The sequence below is a fragment of the Ursus americanus genome, chromosome 22 (assembly GCF_024610735.1).
Source record: "Ursus americanus isolate L20-20 chromosome 22, mUrsAme1.1.p, whole genome shotgun sequence".
Taxonomy (NCBI): Eukaryota; Metazoa; Chordata; class Mammalia; order Carnivora; family Ursidae; genus Ursus; species Ursus americanus.
Window position 1 is genome coordinate 28,428,249 of NC_142148.1, and position 18,460 is coordinate 28,446,708.

The window sequence follows — 18,460 nt, forward strand, 5'->3', positions numbered from 1 at the left end:
TAGTCTCCTTCCAAGACATCATCTTGGCATCAACACCTGCTTTCCTTGGGCCTTCCCTTTTCATAAAGAGCCAACTTCCAAAACACAACAAAACACACTGAGCCTGCTCTGTTCTCCCTCTGAACTGCTAAATCTGAAATGTATATAGAAAGGTAACTTTCTTTGCCCTGAAGTCAACTCTATCTGATATTAAGCTAGCCACTCCTGCAGCACCTGGCTGGCCCAGCGGGTGGAGCATGCAGCTCCGGTCTCGGGGTTGTGGGTTCGAGCCTCACTGTTGGGTGTAGAGATTACTTAAAAATAAAATCTTTAGAGGAAAAAAAAGATATAGCCTCTCCTACTTTTTTTTGATTAATGTTTGCATAATACATCGTTTCCATCCTTTTACTTTCAAGGACCTAGATCTTTACATTGGAAGTGAGTTTATTATCCTCTGTAGCGAGTCCCATCTTGTACTCCACTGGGCCAATCAGCTAGGCACTTAAGTGCACTTTTCATTATGTAAACTCTGATGAATAAAAACAATCTTTTTTGTTTGGAAAAAGGTGATGTTGTCGAAGAGGAGCTGGAGGTGGGGAGCGGGGGGATGGGAGATGCAGCACCAATTTCCTCCCGATGATCTGAGATTGAAAATATGAGAGGGATGGGGCGCCTGGGTGGCTCAGTCGTTAAGCGTCTGCCTTCGCTCAGGTCATGATCCCAGGGTCGTGGGATCGAGCCCGGGATCGAGCCCCGCATCAGGCTCCCTGCTGGGCAGGAAGCCTGCTTCTCCCTCTCCCACTGCTTGTGTTCCCTCTCTCGCTGTCTCTCTGTCAAATAAATAAATAAATAAAATCTTAAATATATATATATATATATATATATATATATATATATATATATATATATATATATATATATATGGAAGACAGAGACAACTCAAGAAACAGAGACAACAGAACTGCCCAGCACTAGGCAGGCTTACCTTACAGAAGGCTACCTCAATGTCTTTGTGCTCAATTCACATGTTGGTGATTGCCCCACCCCTGCCCTTACAAACTCTCCTCTGAATCAGCAAGGGGCTGCTTGCCTGATAAGCCTACATTTTGTAGACTTCTTTGCAAGCTAGGGTACAGTTAGATTTTTCTAGAAAACATTTTAATTTCTTTAGGTACTCTCTACACCCAACGTGGGGCTTGAACTCACGACCCTGAGATCAAGAGTTGTATGCTCCACCGAGCCAGCCAGTTGCCCCAGTTACAGTTAGATTTTGCCAGTCATAGAGTGGAGCTGACAATGTGCAGGAAGGGAGAAATTATTCTATTTCAGGCTCCGGCCGTGGCAAGTTACCACAAGTGATCACAGGTGGCCGCCGGAGGTCCAGAGCCCAATTCCTAGGTAAAACTCCCTTCCCTCTTTTTAATCGTCCAGCTCTTCCAAAACCTTTATATCCAATGTCCAGCATTACATTTTCCTCTGCTTGAAATACCTGAGAGGGCTATTTCCCTGGCCTGACACAGACTGCCGCATAATTTGCCCTTCAGCCTCAAAGAAACTAATCAAATCTTGTCATTTACCAACCCTCTCCAAAAATGGCTGGCGAAGCAAATTCAAACATCCCCTTCTGTTCTGTCTTCCTTGTCTGGTCTCTCCTGCTTGGAGCTCTTTGTCCATACCCCACACTTGGTCCACCTCCCATCGAACCTTCGAGAACCTTCACATCTGTTGCATCCTTGATGTCTGAGTCCCTGCTGAACGGCAGTGCTGTATTTCACACCCACGTATGTAATCCCGTCTATGCTTCCACGGCAACCGGCCTCCACCTTTAGTGTGCCCCACACGGCACTGAACTGTCCCCTCTCCTGCCTGGGAGCCCCAGGGGGTTGGAAGGGCCCCGGTTATCCTTGACTTCTTGCGTGCTCGGCTCTGAGCATTGTCATAGTGCCTGTGATTGGTGGACGAATGGCTCTGGTAAGCCCTAGGTTCAAGAAGAACCCAGGCGGGATCTTCTTTCCACATGGTTTCTCCAAACGTCAGTCGACAAAAGCAAGCGTGTGCGGAACAGGCCTGACACAGAGACCACAGGAAGACTGGCTGAGGTCCCAAGTAGCTTTAATAAGCCGGAGCACCTCTTCCCCCACTTTGTCCCTCCCTCCTTCAGTTCTAGACAGGTCCAGCCTGCCCAAGGCTCCAGGGCTCTTCACCTGGAGCTGTTAATTCTTCTGTCCCCTCAGCCGCTCCAGGCGCCTCCGAAGGTCTGGGGGCACCTTGGCCCCGGCTGCCAGCAGCTCTCGAAGTCTTTGCTTGGGAGTCTTCGTGAGGTGGAAATTACAGGGCACTGGGCCCTCTTCAAAGGGGACCCGGCAGTTCCGTGTGGCTGTGTGGTAGCCCTCAGCACTGGCGGTCACCTTGTAGTCCCCTGGGGTCAGCAGGCGCCAGTAATCCCCGCCCCATGCTGACAGGAGTGAAGGGCAAGATCAGGATCCCGTGATCCTCTGCTTCCGACCCCGCCTAAAGGCCCCCCCCCCCACCTCTGTGGTCTTCCTCTCCCCCGCACACCTGTCGTTACATCGTGGTTAATCCCTTCCACAGCAATGACAGCATCAGCAATCCCCAGCTCTGTGTCTTTGTCCCACACGACTCCCGTGATGCCCATTCTCACCTGTGGGGGGGGGGTAGGCTATCAAACCCCTTTCCCTTCTGCGCGCAAATGTGACCTTCACTTCGGTTTCTGGCTCTGTTCAGGGCAAACTCGGTGATGGGAGTCTGTGTTCCTAGGTGGCAATACTCTGGTAAAAAAAACTCCTGACTGATAAACCTGGACTAGGGGGGCTGCAAACGCCCGGCAGGAAGGCCTGTCTTTGCGTTTCCCCAGGTTCAGCGACCCTTGACATCAGGCTTGTCATTCTGGAACCCTTGGAAACTATACTTACGGAGCCATTACAAGGGATACAGTTCCCGTGGAAGAGGAGGAGTCTATGCCAGGGTCCCCCCACCCTGCCCCTGCGTAAGGGGTCTCTTCTGGGAACAGCTCTCCTGAGACGGCTCTGGAACAGCTCTATGGACCCGGTCTAGATGGCTGTGGGGTCTACTCCTCCTGGCTCATGGTGTCCGACGCCGCTCTGCTGGCAGACCGTGCTTCCTGTGGGGACCTTGGGAGGCCCCCTGATGGGAGGGGCAACCCCCAGGGACAGCGGACGGACGGGACAGCAGCAGTGGCGCGGGCAGCCTGGAGTCGGGGGGATTCGGATCCGACCTGTTCCAGGTAGGTGAGGAGGGCTTCCTTGTTGTTCTCCCACTCCTGGGGCAGCTCGTTCTCGTGAGGAAACTTGTCACAGGACAGCTCCACGGTGACCTCAAAGCAGTTGGTGTGCAGGTAGCTGAAGTCATTCATACCTAGGGTTACCACAGAGGCTGCAGCCTGGGGGTGGCAGGGATGGGAGCCCGGCCCTCCTGGGGCCCTCCCCTGGGAGACACGTCCCAGCGGGGAATCGACACTGCCGCCCTCGGAGGGCGGGACAGACGGCCTTACAGGGGCAGGGTTCCGGGGACAGCGGGCTAACTCTACCCCGAGGCCACATACTCCCAGGGACCGTGTGCCAGTCGGCACCGTTGATGATGTTGCCGTGCGAGGAGAAGTCCTGGCTGTGGCAGGGTCGGCGGTCTGGGTCCTGCATGGCCCGGTTAGTGCCGGCATAGACAGTGCTGAGCCAGCGGAACACGGCATCATCCGGGGTGGGCGTGAGTTCGCGGGCAGCCCACGGGGTCCGAGTCATGTCGAACGGGTAGGACACCACGAGCTCGCCCCCGTGGAGGTTGGCACTCAGCACGAAGGGGATCCGCTGCATCCACTCGATGACTGCCCGCGTTTCGGGAGCCACCTAGACGTGGGGCGGGTCAGGGGGTGGGAGACAGAGACGAGGGCCCCTGGGTGGCCCGCCACCCCGGCCCCGGAATACTCACAGTGGCGTTGGGCAGGGTGTAGTAAGTGGGCAGGGGCAGGTGATGGTTGGGGACGGTGTCAGGCACCAGCCCGTCATCCTCCGCTTCCCACAGTGGCGTGTTGAGGTCCGCAAAATTATGGTTAAGGTCAATGCCCTGGTGGTTCCAGCGGCCCTCGGCCCAGCCTACCAGCTCCGAGCCCTGCCAGGGAAGGGGCGCGTTCAAGCCGAGCAGGCACCAGGGCAGAAGGAGCGGGGCGGCCCTCACACTGGCTGGCCTACCCGGCGAAAGGCAGTCTCGTAACCGTCGGGGTTCATGGAGGGCAGCAGGTGAATACGCGTCTCGGTGAGCAGCCGGGTCACTCGCGGGTCCCCTCGCAGGTACTCCCGGCACAGGAACTGCATCAGGAGCAGAAGCAGCTCCCGCCCCAGCGCCTCATTCCCATGCATGCCGGCCACGTAGCGCACCTCGGGCTCTCCTGGGAACACGGGGGCTCGAAGCTGGCTCGTGCCCACTACCCAACCCTGCGCCTACCTCTCCCCGCCCAGAACCTGCCAGTACCCAGCTCATGTTCGCCAGGCTGGTCCGACATTTCCATCACATACAGCTTCAGGCCCTGGTGGCTCTTCCCGATGCTGTAGACACGGGTGATGTTGGGGCATTTCTCGTTCACCTGCTTCATCAGCTGGGAGCAGAGTATAGCACAGCATGGGGCACGGGCAGATTAGACCCCAGGGTCAGGCCATGTGTGGCCGTGGAAGGACTCACAGAAACCAGTGGTGGCCCACACAGATGGGGACACCATGGCACCATACAGGACAGGGGCGGTGACAGACCAGAAAGAAGGGCTAGAACAAGGGAGGCGCCATAACCAGGGAAATTGGGGCAGAGTTTAGGGGCCAACGGGAGAGATGGGTGAGACACTGGGGGAAGTGGGGACATGAGGACAGTCCTAGCAGGTTATGCCCTGGTGGGCAGGGGATCTAAGATAGGCAGCTCGTCCCTCCTGGCTCACGGGTATGTCTGACCTTCCTCATGGCCTTGTAATCATGATGCCGGAAGTCCAAAGGGTCAGAGGATGCCAATGCAGGGGCCTTAGGGAACAGGTCATTCGGATCTGGTGAAGAATGAACTCGTGGTAAAGGGGGAATCCATGCTGGAGGTTTTACCCTGCTCACCCAACCCTTGTCCGACTGCCTACCTGAGACTGGGCAGGCCAGGATCTCTGCCCGGAGGCAGGACGCGCCTCCCTGGAGCCAGGTCTGGGGCAGCAGGCGAATGAAGCGGGCCACCTGGGGCTCAGGCAGGAGGTTCAGCACTGGTGTCTCTGGGTCTGAGTTGGCAGGAAATACCTGGGGGCATCAAGTCCTTTGGTGGGACTGCTCAAAACCCAGCAGCCTGGCCCAGGGCCAGAGAAAGAACTCAGGCCTCTAAGCTCACCAACAAACCCACCCTGCTGGGTTACGCTGGACACTGGCACCCAAGGTCACACACAGACCCCCTGCCAACGGGGAGCCCCAGGCAGCCACGCTGTCTGGCTTGCTCACCACTTATTAATAGATCAATATGGCCCCATCACTCAGGAGCAGCCAGTCCTAGGGATGGCCAGGCCCCGCAGTGTAGTCTGATATACAAAGGGGTCCGTGAAATGGGAAAGCCAGAGCCGTGAGGAGGTGAGAAGTGATGAAAGGCTCTGAGGCCCATCACCAGAAAGAGTGTTCCAGCAGGAAGCTGTGGCATGAAGTGGGACCCCACCCCCCGGAGAAAGTCTCTGGGGAGGATGTGGGCACGTTCCAAAACAGCTTAGCCCCCAAAGCTGCCTGGTGGGTGCTACCCATTCTGACAACCCCCTTCCTCCTGGGATGCCAAGTGGGCATCTATTCCTTGACCTTGGAGAAGCCCCACCCCAGCCCAGTACCCTACAGGGGGCCCCAACCACCATGGGACCACTCACCGCATCCATCCCACTGCTGCGGTTCCTGCTCCCCCACCACGTCTGACTGTCATTGCTGAACTGGACCTTGTATGATGTGACCCAGTCGTACCTGGCAGGAAGCGTGGGGAGAGATCATCGGTGGCCCCAGGACACCCACCGCCACGCTCCTGAGTCTGCCCATGACTTCCCGGACTGGGCGAGCCTGCCTCACCTCCAGACAGAGTTCCTGCCCTGGGTGATGATGCCTGAGAAGCGGGTGGGGTGCCTAGCATCGACCTGAAACCACGGCTCAGCGTCCTGCTCCTCAGCGCACCAGGCCCCGTCATAGAGATCGCCATCCTCCAGGCCCGACTGCGGGCACAGGACACGGTGATCAGACCCAGGTGAATGGTACAGAGAGGGCTGGGATGGGGGCTGGGGAGGGGTAGGGAAGAAGTTCCTAGATGGTGCCCTGCTCAGAGGGCTGACCAGAGCTGCTGACCTGAATGTTGAGCCGTCCCCGGTGCGGTCCAAGACCAAACGACTGGCTGCTGGATGCCTCGAGCTGGCTATCTGAAAGTCGCAGGGACTCCAGGCCCAAAGGGGGACAGCCTAGGGCAGGGACAGAGCAGTGAGACAGGACCAGGGAGAGTGGTCAGGGCAGGTAGGAAGCCGAGCCCACGCTTGCCCGTGTGCCGGGCAAGCTGGGGGCATGCCTGCGCCCATGAGGCCAAAAGTGACGTTAGTATGTGGCCCAGGGGCTGCAAGTCCGGGCAGGAACTGTAGTACCTGGTTCCGCCGCCTCTGGGAGTTCAGGGGCTCCTGCAGGGGTGGTGGTCACTGGAGGCTTGGCAGTCACCAGGGGTCTGGGGCTAGTTAGCTTCCTTCGCTTCTTCATAATGACCTTCTTCTTCTTGACAATGCGAATCCGGACATGCCGTTCTGAGGTCCCTGGGGACCGGGAAGGCGGAGAACCAGGGGAGGGAAGAATGGCCAATGGAGTGGTCTACCAGCCCAAGAAAGGGAGCAAGCCCACGGCAGCACCCCCCACCCCCAGTATTTAAAGACCTTCTCATGGACTTAAAATCCGACCCCCACCTGCCTCTCCCGCCACTTCCTTGGCTCCTTCTCCTTCCTGACGTGACTACACATTTGGCAAGCCTCTCCCAGCCTTTCAGTTCCAGCCACTAGGAACTGTTTGGTTGCTCCAGGGAGCTGAGTTTGGTTCTTTATCTCCAGACCTTGGCCTTGGCTGACCCTCTCCATCATACCATCCACCACCCCAATCTTATTCCCTAATTCCCATTCTTTGAATCTCAGCCCAGGAGCCTTCCTTAGCCCTAGACCCAATCTCACGCTCCAGAGCCCAAGTCCGCCTCTATCACTGCATCTGCCCTCTGGGCTGAGATGTCCTGTCCTCAGATTGTCCGGCCCGGTGCTCAGGCTTTGCACGGCTGGACCTATGTCCCACTTGCCCTGCAGTGCAGTGCCTTGAACAGGGTGGATGCCACCAGTTCCCCACCCACCCGGGCTCCACGGGTACCTCTAGAACGGGCTGTACATTTTCGTATCTGGTGACCCAGGCCTTTCTACCTATAGTTTCCTTCTTGGGGGGGGGGGGTTCTCTCTTTAGCTCTTCCTGACTCAGAAAGATCCACCTTTCAGAACCTAGTTCCACTTGCCTCCTTCGAGAAGCCCTCCTTGATTGCCATCCCTTCGCCTTCCTCCTCCAGGCACTCACAGCTGAAGTCAGGAAGTCAGGCAGTCTGCCTCTGCCCCCCGACCCCCACCCCTGCCCGTGCCCCATTCCTCCAGGCAGCGCGGGCAAAGAGCACTCCCGGCCCTGCTCTCCCTCTTTCCTTCCGGCCCCTGCCCTCAAGCTCTGTCGTAAGTCTAGCTCTGCACCTTTTAGTCTCAGCGCTTTTGTCTGTCCCTCTTTCTCCCCATTCTCCTGCCTCTGGTCTCAGTTTCCTCATCCGTGAAAAGGGAAGGTTTGGGGCTGGAAGAGGTAGCATCCTACTGGCTCCATCCCAGGACTGCTGACTTGGTCTGGCCGGGAACTGGGGCTGCTGAGTCAGCAGCCGTAGCGAGGGGGAGGGAGGGAGGGAAGGAGGGAGTGGATGTGTGTGTCCGGGAAGGGTCGGCACACAGGCTCCAGGCAGGGAGCGTGTGAGCGCGTGTGTGTGTGTCGGGGAAGGGTGGGCACACAGCAGACGGGAGAGGAGGTAACCGGCCAGCCCGAGAAGCGGGCCCTCGGTCCGGGCGCTCACCGTTATCCTTCCCCGCGGGCGGCTGTACCGGGCTGCTCTGCGGGGCCGGGGTCGAGCCCCGGGCCTCGGTGGTAGCGGGCGGCGCAAGTCCCAGCATGGAGGCTCCGGGCGCCCCCAGACCCACACCGACGGCAGGCGCGAAGGCGGCCAAGGCGAGCAGGAGACCCCACATGGCGGGAGCCAAAGGTGCGGATGCGCGGGGCTCGCGTTGGTCGGTGGGTTCTTCTCTTCCTGCCGGGTGCTCTGGAGCCCCCCGCCCCTTCCTGCCGCCGCCACACGCCCCCTGCGGCTCCGCCCGCCCACAGCCCTCTCGCTGGCCTCGGACCCAGGAGGGGAGGGGAGAGGAGGGGGAGGGAGGGGAGGGGAGGGTCCAGGCAGAGAGCGCGGGGCGGACCCCCGAAGAGCCGCCCCGGGTCTCCGCACCCACCGGCCCTGCCCCGCCCCCTTCGGCGTCCCGAGCTCACCCGCCCCACTCGTGCGCGGCCCTCTGCAGTCCGCACAGCCCCTCGGCACCCCTCCCTGATTTCACTAAACCCTGTGAGGCACCCGGCCCACAGTGGGCACCTACTTTGCACCGTGCACCCTGCCAGGTGCCTTGCACGTGGCCTCTCAATCAAAACTCATTTTACAAACTGGTAAACTGAGGCTCGGAGCGCCCAAGTGACTTGGCCAAGGTAGCAAAGTTGAGAACTTTGGGGAGGAAACTACTACCCGAGAGGAAAGTCTATCCAGAGCCAGAGGCCCCCTCCCAGGGCGGATGGGTCAGAAAGAAGAGGGGGAAACTGAGGCGCGGGATGGGGCGGGAAGCAAGGGGAGGATTAGCCCTCCAGGAATCCTTCTGAAAGACAACCCTAAGTCCCAGCCAGAGGCGTGCTTCCCACTGCCAACCCCCTCCCCCGGCCCCGCCTCTCTTCTGTCCTCCTTCCCCTCCGCTCCCCTCCTCCTTTGCTCGCCCAGCTGCCACGTTCCGGGGTTACATAACTCGAGGAGAGACGCCGGAGGAGCCGATACCCAGCCGGCTGGGGACGGAGGTGGAGGAACCGAGGCCTGAAGCTCGCCAGTCCCGCCCTCCCCGGTCCCTCTTCCACCCCCTCCTCTTTCTCCACTGGGGGCCAGCAGCGGGGGGTCTCTGTGGGCGGGGCCCCCCACATCCGGGGATACGAGAGCGCAGGCCCTTTCCCATCCCGGCTCGCACGCCCCCTTTGATTCCGCCAAGCCAGATCATCTCCTAAAAGGAAGGAAATACCTCCACTGTGCGCCTCTGGCCGGTGCTTTGTCCTCGCAAGGAGCCCGCCGGGGAGACACTGCCATACCCAATTGAGAAGCGATGCCCAGACGTGTCCAGGAAGCCTCTGGAGTGTATGCCGCCCTGAGCAATTGTTGTTTGCAGGGTCTCTATCTATATAAACAATTTGAATCACCCCAGATCACCATTCTGACGGCCCGATCTCACATGATCTCTCGAAAGAAACCCCTCTCCGTACCCCTGGAACTAGGTCCCGCCACCAGCAGGAGCGACCTCACACACGCCAGTCCTGGAGCACCTCGAGGCCCAGCCCACGCACTCTGGATGGAGAGCCCCCGAAAAGAGTTACCGGGAGAAGGCCCACCCGGTCCCACTTCTGCCTGGGAGCGCCCTACCTGGATAGCACTGCTAGGTCCCAGGCACCGGAGGGGGGATTAGAAAAGAACTTATGCAAGGAGAGCCAAAGCCAAGGGTTCGGGAAGCGAGGGGCTGGCCAGGTCAGGGGCAGAAAGACAGTACTGTACACTGAGGCTTGGGCGGGGGGAGGTCAGGACAGTCTCCCATAGAGCTGGAAGTAGGTCTGAACAGGTCCTGAGGGCTGCTTCCCTTCCTCCAAAGCCCAGTCTGGCCACTATTCTGTCTCTGGTCCCAACCTCACCCAAGTTTGACAAGTAGGTGTGAGGGGGGTGGAGGGGGCACCGGCCTAGGACATCTCGGCCTCCTGAGGCTCCCACCCACAGCAGCTAAATCAGGTCTTAAGTCCCTGGGGGCTCATCTGTGAGGCCCTTCATGAGGAAGTTCTTGCCCACCCACACGTTTCCTGCCTCATCACCCTGGCTCTTCCCCTGGCTCATATGCCTCCAGCCACAGTGGCATTTTAGCATGCCTCCAATGCACCAACACCCATCCAGCCCCAGGGCCTTTGCACTGGTTCACCAAGGTTGCATTTTTGTCTTACGGATTGCTTTTCAGTGTCACCTGTTTCCAAAAGTCTTCACTGACCATTCTGATGAAAGTAAGCCCCATCCTCTGAACATGCTCTGTCCTCTCACCCTGTTTTATTATCTTATCTTCAAGACACTCAGCACTGTTTGAGATTATCTTGTTTGGTTTATGTGTTCACTGTCTGGGCCCCTGCCCCCAGCAATGGTATACAACACTCCAGAAGAGCTTTTTGTACCCAAATGTTCACAGCTTGGGGCCTAGAACAGCACCTGGTCTCTTGTCCATGCTCAAAAAGCATCTTTGTAGGGGCGCCTGGGTGGCTCAGTTGGCTAAGCATCCGACTCTTGATTTCCACTCAGGTCATGATCTCATGCGTCCTGAGATCAAGCCCCAGGTCAGGCTCTGCGCTCATTGGGGAGTCTGTTTGAGATTCTTTCCCTCTGCCCCTCCTCCCACTTGTGCTTGCTCGCTCTCTCTCTCTCTTAAATAAATAAATAAATAAATAAATAAATAAATAAATAAATAAATAAATCTTTGGGGGAAAAAAATTGTGTGTATCCAAGGTTAGAGAGGACCAAGCAAGGCTGAGGGAAGTTGACTCTTGCCAACAGCACGAAGTTCTGTGGGAGAAGAGGTACCAGGCCGTGAACTGGGAGACCTGCCCCCAGGGGACTGGCGAGATGTGGCATGCTGGCCACTCGGGGCCAATCCCGTAGGGGCTCAGACCTGTGGGATGCTGGTACCTCTTGTGTCCCCTGTGCCCCCGCACCCTTCTTCTCACCTCTCTTACCCCTTGCCTCGATGCCCTATTAACACCTTTAGGGCCCTTTTGTGGCCCTCCATGCCCCCTAAGCCCCTCAGAACCTCCTCATGCCCCTCCATTACTTCCTCATCCCCTCAGGGATGTCCCAGCTCCCAGCTCAGCTGCCCTCTTTGGTCCTTGCCACTTGGTTACCCGGGCTGCAAAGGCACCAAGCCAGGAAGGTGGCAGCTCAGATCTCTAGCCCCAGGAGCCTGGTGGAGAATTTGCCGTGGCCTCGCGAAGGCGAGGACATGGTGCAAAGCACAAGTGAGCAGGACTGAGCTGGACTGGGTGGAAACAGCTGCCCAAAAGGGATTGGGGTTTAAGGGATGGCCGGGGACTCTCCTGCCAGGGCTCTGGGGTGGTCGGGTGGCTAGGGGTGGAGAGGAGAGCTGACTTCAGCACCACGTAGGCTCAATTTCACACCCGCTTCTGCTGTTTGTTTTGTGCGGGTATCCTGGGACAGTCATTTGCTCTCTGAGCCTCCGTTTCCTTGTCTGTAAAATGGGGACAACAATAGCTTAGCCCCAGGGTTTTGGTGGTGATGAAGTGAGATCATACGAGGTTTCCTGGGGGCCCTGAAGCTAATCAGATGAATTAAAGGTGGGAAAACAGCTTCGGACAGTCCTCTTATTCCCACATACATGAATGGAATAAAACAGTATCAAGAAAAGAAAGGAGGCTAATGTGTCTGGCTGCACCAAGAGAGAAGTAGTGGAATCTACTGCCTGCCTGGGCCTCTTAATCTTCTGGTGCTGGGGCAGAACTCCCTCTGCACTAGGTGTTCTCCCTATGACGCAGGTGGACATGGATGGGGACTCCCTCCCATGGCACGTCCATGCAAGGGCTACACGCCCTCTGCCCACCACCTGCCGCAGCTATCTCTCTCTCTTATACATCAAGGTCTTTGAGAGCCCAGGACCTAGAGCACCAGCATCCCCTGGGCGCTTGCTAGAAATGCAGAATCCCACCCCAGACCTACTGAATCAGAATCTACATTTTAACAAGATCTCCAGAGGATTCAACCCCAGGAGATTCACGTGCACATTAAAGGCTGCCGCGCTAGGTGGAGGTTTAGAGCACCCCCAGCTAAAATGCATGTGATTCACAACTTTCAAGTGTGATGGTGTTTGATGGTGTCACTGGAAATTTTCTCTCAAGCTACGAGAGCACATCTACATAACATTTGGAAATTGGTATTTCATTCATCCTGGGAGGGTATATTCCTCATCTCTATAATATGACCCTATATTAATTTTCTTTTCTTTAACTAAACCATTTAGCCGAAATTCTACAGAATACACTTTTAAAGGTAAATCACATTTAAGCTTGCAATAGAAGACTCTTTTCTATGCTTCTCCATTCCCAGATCAACCACTTTTAATTCTGTTATTTCTCTTTGTATTTATACTTCTGTTGCTATTTCTTAATTTTTCTACGTCTAAATGTTATCTGTAGAGTTCCTGCTATGGAATTAAGGATTTTGCCTGCCTACCATCCCCCCCCCCCCATCTCTTCAAGTACACAAGCAAACTCCTTCCATTCTCCTGAAGAGCTAAGTCACTGGAGTCAATACTCAGTGCTTATATTATGACCATGTAAATATTATTGTCCAACTTTTTGTGTTCCCTGGAGTTAGCAGTTACTTTGTTTTATCATTTGCTTGGTTTTTCTAGGCATCAATTCTTAATTTAATCCCAAAGTGACCAACAGAACTGAACATTTATTTTGAAAATAAAAACTGCAGATAATCAATCTCATTCACTTCTGGAGACATCCCTCATGGAGCATCTTGCTTTTGATTCCAGTTGGGTTGTTCGCTTTCTTCACTTGGAAGCACAGCTGACATCCTGAGCCTTTCTCATCATCGCTTTGCTGTGTTTAGCCTCATTTCTCAACTCCCACATTGTCCTCTTAGTTTAATGCCTTGTTTTGCCGAAGCACATCCTCCAGTAGCTTTCTAGGAAAGAGTGTTTGCGAGGTCAAATTTTTGAGAAGTTTTTGGACAGATCTACATTTTTAGGTTGGAAATCATTTTCCCTCAGAATTCTGCGGGCATTGCTTTATTACTCTGGGAAGAGCCAGAGCAAAAGCTATTCATGAATGGGCCCAAGGGCCAGGGCCATTGGCTCTATGCCAATGATGTCAAGTCCACCAGGCTTGAGTCTTGGGACAGGACCTACTGGAGGCAGATATGCTGCCGGATTCTTGCTGTCTCCTCTCCTAAGTGCTGTATGGCCACTGTCTCCTTTCCCCAGTCCCATCATTTTCCCCTCAAAGTATGATAACGTGAACAAGGCTCCTGTCCTTAGTTATGATCCACTTCCACTCTTGCCTCTCAAATCCCTCATCTAAGATGTGTTGGAACCTCTGTAGCTACCACCCACTTACCGGTTATCACGGGGCTAGGTTTCCTTTTCGGATGATCAACCCCTCCTTATACGTTCATCTGCCTTACTTTGATTCTCAGAGGGTCACTTTAACCTCCAGTTTGGGGATTACTATGTTGTGGCCCTCTTACATGATCTATGCCATTTCTGGAATCCCAGGATCTGGAACACTTCCCACAGACCACGGGGCTTAGAAACAGCCCCCTCCTGCCCCACCCTGTAGCAGTCCTGTGGGAGCCCAGCCCCAGAAAGTCTCAGGGTGCTTCCTGGCAGAGCCTGTCTCTGTATTTCGGGGCTGCAGTCCTGAAAATTCCCCCAGAAGGGCCCACAGGCATCTCCTAGCTCTCAGGGGAGGGTGAGCTGCCGACAGGAAGACTGAATGATTGCCCCTGGACACACAGCTCTGGGAACCTGCAGGAGAAAGAAACCAGCCCTTCCTCTCTTGCTCAGCTGCCCATGTGATGATGGGGTTAGAATGCCTCCCTGGTAACTCAGATCCTCATGGGGGGTCCTGGGGCAGAGAATCCGCCAAGGCAAGAGGATGAGTCTTAGTTCTCAGAAGTCACTGACTTCCTTCTGGCTAAGCCCCACCTAAGTCACCAGCTGCTTAGGCAGCCAAAACCAGCAGCAGCCCCCTCTGTACCCCAGGCCCCTCCTGGCAATAGGTCACAATGCCCCAACTGCCCAGTCCCAGAACGGCTGACTGAAGGGGGGGGGGGTGAGGAGGGTGTGGCGGGTGGGTGTGTGGGGAGGGGGAGATTCCCACGGAGCTCACTCTTGAGTGTCTGCCAGGGCCTCGCCCCCTCCCACACACCCACCCACCCCCACTCCCTCCCAACACTAGTCCTTCCTGTCACCTCCACCTCCCTCCATGACCCAGCTCTGCTTACCCAGGCCCAAAGCCCTTGCTTATCCTATCCCAGTCCCTCCCAGAGGCCTGGGTGCTGGGGAGGGGTCCCGTAGTCCAGTGAGTCCATGTATGTCCCCCTGGAGCTCTAGCGCCACCCAGCTCTGGGATGGTGTCCTTGGGCTGGGGGCACTGGGGCTGACAATCCGCACAGTCTTTTCCACGGCCGGCCCAGCCTCGCTGCTGCTGTTGCTACTGGTCAGCTTCCTGGCCTTCGACCTGCTCCACTGGTAAGTGTGCAGCAGGCTGGCAGGCAGGCAGGTGCAGGCAGGCGAGCAAGCGGTCAACTGCCCGAAGCCCAGCTGCCACCCTCTCTCTCCACAGGCCCGCAGGCCTCCGCCAGCCACAGCACACACTTCTCACGGGAGGCCAGAGTCAGGGGGCCGGTGAGGGTCCCAGACAGCAGGGGGCTGTACTCCTGCCTACAGTGGCAGTCACGGGACGACTCAGCCCCCAGGAGGCCCTGCTACTGCTGCTCCTGGGCCTGGGGCTGCTGCTGGGAGCCCGCGGCGTGCCCTTGGCCCTGCTTGGCCTAGCTTTTTGCCTCCATCCTTGGGCCTGAGTGCCCTCCAGAAATACACTGGCCGTGCTGCTTCCCCAGATCGCCTTTTCCTCCATCCTGGGTTGAGCAGGCAGTAGGGTTCCCCTTTATCTCCAGCCTGAACTGCAGAGGACATTTGGCCCCCCAATATGGGCAGCAGATACCAGGGTCTGAGTCTAAGACAGCAATAGAAGGCGAGCTAAGGGACAGGGAGCCCAGGGCAGGATGTGGCAGTCACCTCTGAGCTTGTGAGTTGGGGGTGGCCATTCTGGCCTCCTCTGTGTTTCTAGAGAATGAGTGTCCAGAAGGACTTACAGGGGAGCAGAACGGGACTGGAGATCAGTTAGCAGGGGAGGAACAGGGATACAGAAAGGGCTTCCCATAAGAAAGCCCGAGAATCTGCATCTGTGGACTCACCAGACACCGCTGCCAGCCTGGAGGGTCCGTGGAGAGGGATTCAGGTGAGCTTCACATCCAGCAGTGACTCCTCTCTTGGCTGGACCCCACCCCCACCCGCGTCACAATGGGGATCCTCGGGGGAGGGCGGGGGGGGGTAAGGGAGAGAGGGGGCTGCGCTCTGGCTGCTAGGCCATCCTGGGTGCTGCAGGAAGCAACATGACTTAGGTGGCTCTGCCCAGAGGTAAGACCCAAGCCTCAGCTTACAGCCCCCCCCCCACGCTGGTACCCTCCTGACCCCTGCACCCCCACCTGCCCGGAGGTCCCAGGCGTCTCCAGGGCTGCTCCTGCAGCTGGCCCGGCCCTCTCCCCAGGTGCACCAGCCATGACGCAGCAGCCGCAAGTGGACACAGATGCCATCGGGGCCGGCGAGGGGCCGCAACGGGCCGTGCCCTGGTCGGCCTGGATCACGCGGCAGGACTGGGTGCGCTGGTGCATGTGCCACGTGCCTCGGAGCTGGGCCCAGTGGTGGGCCACGTCAGGCTGGCGGCAGCCCCTCCAGCGTGTGCTGTGGGGGCTGGAGGGGGTCTTCTACCTGCTGCTGGCGCTGATGCTGTGCCACGCGCTCTTCACCACCGGCTCCTACCTACTGAGCTCCCTGTGGCCTGTCGTGGCCGCAGCGTGGCGCCACCTGCTGCCCGCTGTCCTGCTGCTGGTGCTCAGCGCCCTCCCTGCCCTGCTCTTCACCGCCTCTTTCCTGCTGCTTTTCTCCACGTTGCTGAGCCTCGTGGGCCTCCTCACTTCCATGTCGCACCCAGACTACACCCAGGACTTGGAGCAATAGAAGGGCAACCCCATCCCGCTGCCTGTGTCTGTTGAGCCCTGGCCTAGGTCCTGAGGCCCCGGGGAGGGGGAGGGCAGTGGCTTCAGCAGGCCCCAGAACCCCCGTCCCCAGCACTGCTCGGGCCAGGGGTGATGTGGCCAGAGCTGCCCAGGTAGACTGGCCTGAACTCTGGCCACCCCCTCAAGCCGATGCTACAGGTATTTGGCTCGGGGCATCAGGGGCTTTGAGAAGAAGGGGCAGGGCAGAAGGGTGAGCCGGGGCAGCGCTTGGCCAAGCCACCGAGAGTTCCCACCAGGGTGTAGTGACACCACTAGGGCTCCCTTTTTCTCGCAGCTGCTCAGCTGTGTCAGCTGCGGACTCATTGAGAACTTCTAGCTCGGTAGCCCTGGACTGGCCATTCCCTCCACTAACCCCCACTTTCCCCAGGCTCTGGAAAGGGCCCACTGACAGGAACCTAGCTGAGAGAGGGCTGGCCAGAAGCCCCATGAGACCTCAACCAACTCACCTCCCACTCCTTTCTGCCCAGGCATCCCGGACTCCCTAGACTCCCTGCCTTCTGACTCAGTGAGCATCCCCAAGTCTGGGAAGGGGGCCAGCTAGGGTAGTGAGGATCCCAGAGGAGACCTACTTTAAGATTCCTAAAGTCTGTGATGGAAGAATGAACAAGAAGTCCCATTTCCCCACTTATACAATGTGTGGCCATGGCCAATTAATTCTTTTGAACCCCCTGTCATGGGGTTGTTGCGAGTCAAAGGCAATACTACCTATGTGTGAGGTAAAGACCGGAAAACTGTAAGATATTATATTGAAGTCTGAGAAAAATCTTTGGGCTCAAAGGGTCTTTTGACCCTGAAGGTGGTTGGTTGAAAGAGCAGGAAGCTTCCCTAGGCCGTCAGAGAAATGCTCTGTCATGCATACAGTTTTGGCCCTCTGATGGTAAACAGGGGTGGATGGGTGTGGACGAAATGTAAAAGGTCGTGTGACATGAAATCTTGAAACGTGCACATGTTGAACTCTCCTGATTGTGAAATGCTTGGGGCTGCGGCCTGGCGCCAGGAGACGCCTGGACAGCTGTGTGAGTGGAGAAAGCAGAGCCCGTGGGTTTCCAAAGCTGTCCCGACTGCTGCTCACAGCTCCAGAAAGGTCTGGAAGGTGGAATCCCTTCATGCCCAGCATCCTGGCCCTTCACACAGCAGCTAACTCTCCAAACAACAGTGACCTGTTATTACCAAGTAAGGCCCATGGTAGATAGCTCTACCCACAGCTCAGACCCACCCCCCGGACTCCCACCCAGTTCCTGACCCTTCCTGTCTTCCAGTCGTGACCCCACTGGATAGCTAACCCTAAAACTTCTGCTCCTAAAGCCCTAGAACTAAAGTTCCTCTCTCTTGCCGCCTCAACATACAGGCCATGGGAACCGGCCCCTAGAACCTAAGTTTATTTTTGCTAAAACCCATTTGCTGTGGAGTTTCATAACCACGTGGGCCACTGGTCAGAGGTCTTCAGCGTCAGTGCCCCAAACCTCAGGCACTGTCTTTCCTTCCCGTTTCCTTGGGGTTCTCCCTCAAATGTGGCCTGGTGGTAAGGACAAGGCAGGACATGGGGGTGGTGAAGCCTCCTGGTTAGCACGGGCTCTGGGCTGTTGGCTGAGGATGGGTTTGAATCCCAGCACTGTTACTTTCTAGCTCCATGGCCTTGCTGGAAATTGCTAAACCTTCTTGAACTTCATGTTCTCCAAGGGTAAAACCAAGGCAAAAACACCTGTTTTAGGGCCCCTGAGGGGCTCGTGGCCTGTGGGCAAAATTCCTGGACTGACTCCTCACGCCACAAGCTGTAGCTATGCTACCCCATTTTAGAGATGAGGAATCAGGCTCAGGATCGCCGTTTGCCAGTGGCAAAGCCAGTGTGTTTGAATCCTGGTTCACCTTAGTGGGCTGCTCGAGCAAACTCGACGGAGGAAATATAACCACAGGGAAGACCCTGGGACTTCTCAATGCCCGTTCTTAAGAGCCCCTGTCAGGGACGGAGCCAGGATGTCAGTCTTGGATCTCTCACTGGCTTGGCTGGCCATTGCTGGCCAGGGATATCACTTCAGAGCCCCGGGGCCATTCTGATGAGGGAGAGAGGAGGTTTTGGCCCAGACCAGACACACTGTGGGGACAGGGGCAGGAAGGGTATGGGCAGAAGCAAGGAGAAGGCCGCCTTCCCTACCCCACACGAATATACACCCTCCACCCTCCTGTGTCTGCTGGTAGAGGATAAGGTGGTACAGCCGGACTGCAG

At 56.9% G+C, this 18,460-nt stretch overlaps 3 protein-coding genes across 4 annotated transcripts; 2 read left to right on the forward strand and 1 right to left on the reverse strand.

The window, feature by feature from the left end:
* Window positions 1-2,083: 2,083 nt before the first annotated feature.
* On the reverse strand, window positions 2,084-8,278 carry CPXM1 (carboxypeptidase X, M14 family member 1). Of its 2 annotated transcripts, none has more exons than XM_045807976.2 (14): window positions 8,107-8,278; window positions 6,626-6,787; window positions 6,339-6,448; window positions 6,069-6,208; window positions 5,876-5,966; window positions 5,123-5,273; window positions 4,950-5,038; window positions 4,483-4,606; window positions 4,203-4,399; window positions 3,943-4,122; window positions 3,563-3,860; window positions 3,236-3,375; window positions 2,539-2,641; window positions 2,084-2,434 (listed from the first exon to the last, which is right to left on the reverse strand). In XM_045807976.2, exons 1-14 carry the CDS (start codon window positions 8,276-8,278, stop codon window positions 2,193-2,195), a joined length of 2,199 nt encoding a protein of 732 aa, XP_045663932.2. In that variant the 3' UTR covers window positions 2,084-2,192. The 2 variants fall into 2 exon arrangements, with proteins under 2 accessions (XP_045663932.2, XP_087709841.1); XM_087853715.1 differs by having other exon boundaries at window positions 3,548-3,860.
* A 6,034-nt stretch (window positions 8,279-14,312) lies between these two features.
* C22H20orf141 (chromosome 22 C20orf141 homolog) lies at window positions 14,313-15,395 on the forward strand. The gene is made up of 2 exons (XM_045810238.2): window positions 14,313-14,626; window positions 14,721-15,395. The coding sequence occupies exons 1-2, from the start codon at window positions 14,361-14,363 to the stop codon at window positions 14,956-14,958; spliced, it is 504 nt and encodes a 167-aa protein (XP_045666194.1). The 5' UTR covers window positions 14,313-14,360; the 3' UTR covers window positions 14,959-15,395.
* Window positions 15,396-15,684: 289 nt separating this feature from the next.
* TMEM239 (transmembrane protein 239) lies at window positions 15,685-16,298 on the forward strand. The gene has a single exon (XM_045810253.2). The coding sequence runs from the start codon at window positions 15,719-15,721 to the stop codon at window positions 16,175-16,177; it is 459 nt and encodes a 152-aa protein (XP_045666209.1). The 5' UTR covers window positions 15,685-15,718; the 3' UTR covers window positions 16,178-16,298.
* Window positions 16,299-18,460: the final 2,162 nt, after the last annotated feature.